The sequence below is a fragment of the Ranitomeya variabilis genome, chromosome 1, assembly GCF_051348905.1.
Source record: "Ranitomeya variabilis isolate aRanVar5 chromosome 1, aRanVar5.hap1, whole genome shotgun sequence".
Lineage (NCBI taxonomy): Eukaryota > Metazoa > Chordata > Amphibia > Anura > Dendrobatidae > Ranitomeya > Ranitomeya variabilis.
Window position 1 is genome coordinate 1,045,869,969 of NC_135232.1, and position 6,000 is coordinate 1,045,875,968.

Below are 6,000 nucleotides of genomic sequence, written 5' to 3' on the forward strand. Positions count from 1 at the left end.
CAGACTGCTGTACAGTCGTCTGCATTCTGCTCTATGTCTCAATAGAAGGAAAAACACATTCTTTGTACTTAGCGGGATGAGGGGCAGCGCGGCGGCCAGTAGTGGCGCTATTCTGTCATGTCCTCGCTGTACGGCTAGGATTGCTCCTAACACCTGGTTGTGTTTTCTTCAGTTTACGTCACACTGGAGGAACACCTGAGAAGACTGGCGGATTGTGTGATGCGTCTCCCGTCACCCCTCTTCCAGAAGGAGCGCCCGATGGTGACCAGCCCCATTGCAAAAAGAAGAAGATATGCCATAACTGAGGAAGAACCAGCCAGGGGGAAAAGGAAAAGGGAAGAAAGAGGCAAGACACTAAAACTGTGCAACTGCCTGGATGAAAAGGAAGAAGAGGAGAAAGCATCAAAGAAGATTAAACTGGGCATCACGGAAAATGAATTAAGACTCAAGACCCTAAAAGAAATGTGCGCCTGGCTGGATGAAGAGGAAGACGAGGAAGAAAAGAAGGAAGAAGAGGAGAAAGCAAAGAAGATGAAACTCTGCATAAGGATCCCTACAAGCAGCACATGAAGCAGGACCAGGCCGACATCAGCCATTACATCAGCCAGTATATGAGAGGAAAGAGGAACATCATGTGGACCGTCCTGCCGGGACCTCTCTGCCGAGAACATCACATACGGCAATACCGGCAGGTAAGTATAAACCACCAGGAATAATAAGAGCAGGATAGTAGTAATATAGCGGTAGTATATCAGTGTTAGTGTAATAAGAGTAATAATATTAGTGATAATAGTAAGAAAGAAAGAAAAATAGTAATAATATAACAGTAGTAGGTAGAATAGCAGTGTGATCCAGGGTTCTAGGACTGATCGCCTTTTCCCGGGGTCAAGAAGGAATTTTTCCCCTGAGACACAAATTGGCTGAAGGTGTCCAGGGGTTTTTGCCTTCTTCAGGATCAATACTGTAGGCATAGGATAGTATTAGTACTGATAGGAAAAAAGAGTACAGTACTAAGAGAGGAGGATATTAATAATAATAATAATAATAATAATAAAAAATAGTTATATCTATAAAAAGAACAAAAACCTGAATACAAATAATTCTAGAAGTAGTTCAATCAGTACTGTAATATTAAATAGTTATAGAAAAGTTAGAATAGTACTGTAATAAGAGAGCAGGACATAATACATAAAAAATCTATTCAAAGAACAAAATCTATATTAAAAGAACAACTATATTCTTACATTTAGTAAGGTAATATTAATTACATAACTAGTAATAATGTAATTAGGTTTGATCCAGGGTTCTAGGACTGATCGCTTTTTCTCGGGGTCAAGAAGGAATTTTTCCCCTGAGACACAAATTGGCTGAAGGTGTCCAGGGGTTTTTGCCTTCTTCTGGATCAACATTGTAGGCATAGGATAGTATTAGTAGTAATAGGAAACAAGACTAATACTGTAATAAGAGAGGAGGATATTAATAATGATAGTAAAAATATCAAATAGTTATATTTACAAAAACAACAAAAACTAATTTAAAATAATAACTACAGTAGTACAATAAGTAGTGTAATATTAATTATTTAATGTGAAATAACATTATTATGTTTGATCCAGGGTTCTAGGACTGATCGCCTTTTCTTGGGGTCAAGAAGGAATTTTTCCCCTGAGACACAAATTGGCTGAAGGTGTCCAGGGGTTTTTGCCTTCTTCTGGATCAACAGCTTTAGGCATAGGGATTTTAGCAACCATTATTAGAATCACAAGATTAATTTAAAAAAAAATAAAACTAAGTTAAAAAAAATGATAAAAGTTACATTTTTATTGAAATAGTGCAGCAATAATAAAAATGGTAATAATAATAAATGGAAGAGGCCTAGTCCCAGTTAGTTAGTAAGTTAGTGTTAAGTTAGTGTAGGGACCCATCTGAAGAGGTCGCCTTGTCGTTGGCAGATGGGCTCGCACAATTTTCTAAAAATGTGCGCTAAGAACCTCCTATTACTATGTACAGGAGATGTAGCAGTAATACCAATCAGCAGACAGACATCTGTGTACACACAATTTGTTATTTCCTTTTCTGCAGCACCACAGGGAAGGTATACAGGTACAGGGGGCTCAGAGTTATGTCTCCTGCTCTGCAGCTATTAGAAATACCTAGGACTGATTGTTTGCTATGTGCAAATTCAGTCATAGCCCCATCCCCACAGGAGCGCTGTGCTACCACTGGTGTGACCAGGGCCATTGGGCTCCTAGATTGGCCAGATGAGCTTGTTTTCAGCAGTAGCCGGCTGAGGAGAGTGGAGTGACTTGTATGGAGCTCCTGCACAAGGAGCAGCTCACAAGGTGGAGAGTTAGCTGTAGATGCGGTGCCCGGGCTGTGTTATGCTGTGCAGTCTGCATAGTCGCTGCCTCCTAGGACCCTAACGTCACCCTCTAACCGACACAGCAGAGTTTGAATGGCTGCAAGCGACCGGAGATCGGCTGATTAGTAGCTGCTTCATCCCCTGCAGCTCTTGTCAGCTCATAAAAGAGCCATACAGGGGAAAGGGGGGGGGGGGCAAGTGAAGAAGAATATCGGGAAGTGTCCACTACTGACATGCCCTATATGCAGCCTCCGAAAGTAAAGTCTCAGTTGCGCCTCCTCCCTCCTTCACTGCTGACGGACTCCATTCCTTAAAGAGGATGTCTGATGAAAACAAGTTATCACTTATCCACAGGCTCAGTGATAGCTTACTGATCAGTGGGGTCCGACAGCTGGGAACCATCGTCTGATCGGGAACTTTATTCTGTTAGAAATGAGCGGAAAGTCAGGAACCAACTGCAGCTCCATTCATTCTCTATGGGGCTGCCAGAAAAAGCTGAGCTCAGCGCTTGGAGGCCACATAGGGATTGATGGAGCGAACTCCGGAGTAATAACATGTACTCAGCTCCTCAGCTTTCTCTCTGTGTAAGTGGCTCATCCTTTTTCTCCTCTTTTAGACCCGGCTTGTGAGGTGGTCCCTGTGTACTTCCGCCTATGAAGAAGAGGACGCCCCTTTTCCCCTTCTCTCAGTCCTCTGTGGCTTTTCCCCATCGCTCAGTGCCACCATTATATGCAATAAAGATTATTCTTCACCCCTTCTCTGGCCTTAACCCCCCCCAGTCTGACCAGTGCACAAGATAATAAAAATGTGAGGTGGAAGGTCCACAAGTATTAGATGTGTTGTGAAAAGTCTCCACAGCAAATCCAGAGGAAACTGCAGGGTGACCCACTTGTGAAAGCTGTGCCAAGTCAAGCAGATTTTGATGTAGATTTTTTTTTCATATTTCGTAGTATTCCCTGGCGGTTCTGGGGCAGCGATTCCCTGTTTCCCCACCAGTTTTTGTATCCTGACCTTCAGACATTTCGTTTGGTGCCAACTTCCAAAAATAAAAAGTAGCAGAACATCAGGAAAAATGTGATGTTCCAACTTACACAGAAGCCTCCTCCTGACCGGATGAAGACGTGAGTGTTAGTACATCGCGGTTTTGTGTTCTCTGGCTGATTATTGTGGATTATGCGCAGCTTTTCATCATCCATGTTGGGCTGTTGTACGTAGTGTGGATTGCTCTGCTTGTTGGATACTGGTGTCACCACCAGCACTGCCTTTATTTTGTGATTTCTGTGCCGCTGATCATTTCCACCAGCCAGGGCCGGCTCCAGGTTTTTGAGGGCCCCTGGCGAAAGAGTCTCAGTGGGTCCCCCCAGGGCCAGCGTAAGCATCTGGTGCATCCGAGCAAGTGCCGGGGCCCTGGCGAGACGGGGGGCCCATTCATGGTACGGTACACTGAGGCTCCGGGGGGCCTCTGCAGGCAGGGCCGGCAATAGGGACAGGCAGTTGCCTGTCCTAACGGCACCAGACCTACTGCCTCTCCTTTCTTACAGGACCGCTCCTTTCAGCCCGAGCCTTCTGTCTTTTCAACTACTATACACAGTATAGAACGTAACATTACTTTCAGTTTTAAGAGCACTGAGCCATCTCTATATGGCTCCTAGGAGGACTCAGGGTTTACCTTCTATCCTCATTTTCTATCAACGTTATCAACATTTTCTTAAAGTATTAACTTCCATCATTACTTTCTTACTAGCAACTATGCAGGACACTACGTCTACCCCTACGGGCCCACTGCATCTTTCTTCTAACTTTCACTTTCCTTCGGGGAACATTATCAGCATTCTTTTACAATTAACTAGTTAGTTACATTAACGATTACATATCAACAGCATCATTAACTTTCTCTTTTAAGACATTATTGCTATCTCGCAGTCTTAAAGCAATACCATTCTTTAGATGCACAAGTGAACATCCCCTTTAAGAGGGGACCAAGTCTTTATGAGGTAGCATATCTTCTCAAGCTACCAGTCCGTACTTAGCAAAGGTTCCAGTGTGGTATCTTCACAAAGAGTCCTTTTTGAAGTAAAACCAGTAGGGAGCACCTTTAATAAGGTGCAAACTATTTACAGAGAGTTTGTATCATGCACTGTTCATGATGGCGGCAGTTCTGGAAACTTGTGCAAAACTTAGAAAAACAAACAAAACAATAGGGATCCCGGGTCAACGAAGGGATCCCCTTTAAAAGTTAACCCAAAACGGGTTTAGCAAAACAGTAGAACAATAACTATATACATAAATAAAGCATTTATGCTTACTCAGTCTTCTTGTGCAGAGGACGGCCTTCTTCCAGGCCTCACCCGGCCAACGGGTCGCCTTGGGGTAGTAAGGGCCGGTCCTGGCTCCAGCAGCGACAGGATCCCACGCCGGGATGCCCTCCTCGCTTGTGGGCGAGCGCGACCCAGAGGCACGTGGTGGACCCGGACCTCCTGAGATTCCTCGGGGGCTGGTTCCGGCATCTTCTCTGCAGAAGGCTCATCCTCCAGCGTTCTGGCAGCAGCCTGCAGGGCGACACACCGCTGGACGCCCCGAGCTATCCAGCCAGTTCCACCCGCTTCCTTCCTCCACCGGGTGTAGGTCACGGTGTCGCCAGGCTCCAGATCGGAGTCGTACCTCCCTCCACAGGGCTCGACTTCCTCGCGGTCAACACGGACCTGCAGTGGCTCCCCGATCTCCTGGATAACTCCCCTTCTGTGTCGGGAGTTAAAGGATACCACCACGCCCCAGTGCGACGGTGGGGTTTCTTCCACACTGGTTAGATCAACCTGAGCCGCAGGCTGAGGCCTGTTCCGTCAGGCTGCCATTAAGCGCCGCAGATGTTCTACCTCCGGCAGGATCCTCAGGCCCGGCGCCCGCAGCGCACCTTCAGCCGCGGCCGGGTTGGGTGGAGCAGGGGACACCGGAGACAAACGGACCTCCATGGGCTGGCCCAGCCGAGTGAGCACGCGGGTGTCAGCCTCCAAGCGGCGTGCTATCTGCCGGGCCTCAGCTGCAGCCACACACTCCTCAGACAGTGGCAAGGGGGGTCGGCCCATCGGTGGCTCTGCGATGATCAGTCCCCGCAACGTTGGTGCATCTGGGGCTGTGTCGGGTCGTGCAGCCTCAGACCAAATCGGGTGAGTCCCACGCGGTGTTCCCGGTGCCGCCATCTTTTCTTCTTCTCCAGTGTCCTCTTCCTGCGGTCTCTTTCGTGGGCGGCCTCGTCCCCATGGTCTCCACCCTCCAAACAGGATCAGGAGGCGGACCTCGGCTGTTGACGGACACGTCCTCAGGACACAGAAATATTTAGACTGGGCGGCCATTGTCCTTCGCGCTCTTCAGCTTGTTTACGCCCACTCCACGCCCCTCTTCTCTTCCTGCGCTCTCCTCAGCGCTATAATGGCGGCGGATTTTGGCGGCAAATGGCACAGCACAGTCTTTACAATAAAGTACAGTCCAAGCACAATAGATCACAGTTCCAAGGCACACATGACCTGATTCTTCAGGCTTAAGTAAATCCTGTTCGTGACGCCAAGCTGCGGCGCCCCACCCGCCGCAGGGCCGAGGGGTACCCGGTACCGGGCCTCTGAGTCTCTGCTCTGGGGTTGTTG

At 47.5% G+C, this 6,000-nt stretch overlaps 1 protein-coding gene across 1 annotated transcript in view; it reads left to right on the forward strand.

Annotated features, from left to right (window-relative positions):
* LOC143785022 (uncharacterized) overlaps positions 1–1,911 on the forward strand; it is a 50,850-nt gene extending 48,939 nt beyond the window's left edge. The window contains exon 3 of the mRNA XM_077273707.1: positions 173–1,911. Coding sequence (XP_077129822.1) covers positions 173–570 — 398 coding nt within the window. The 3' untranslated portion in view covers positions 571–1,911. The remainder of the gene's footprint in view (positions 1–172) is intronic.
* The last annotated feature ends 4,089 nt before the right edge of the window (positions 1,912–6,000 follow it).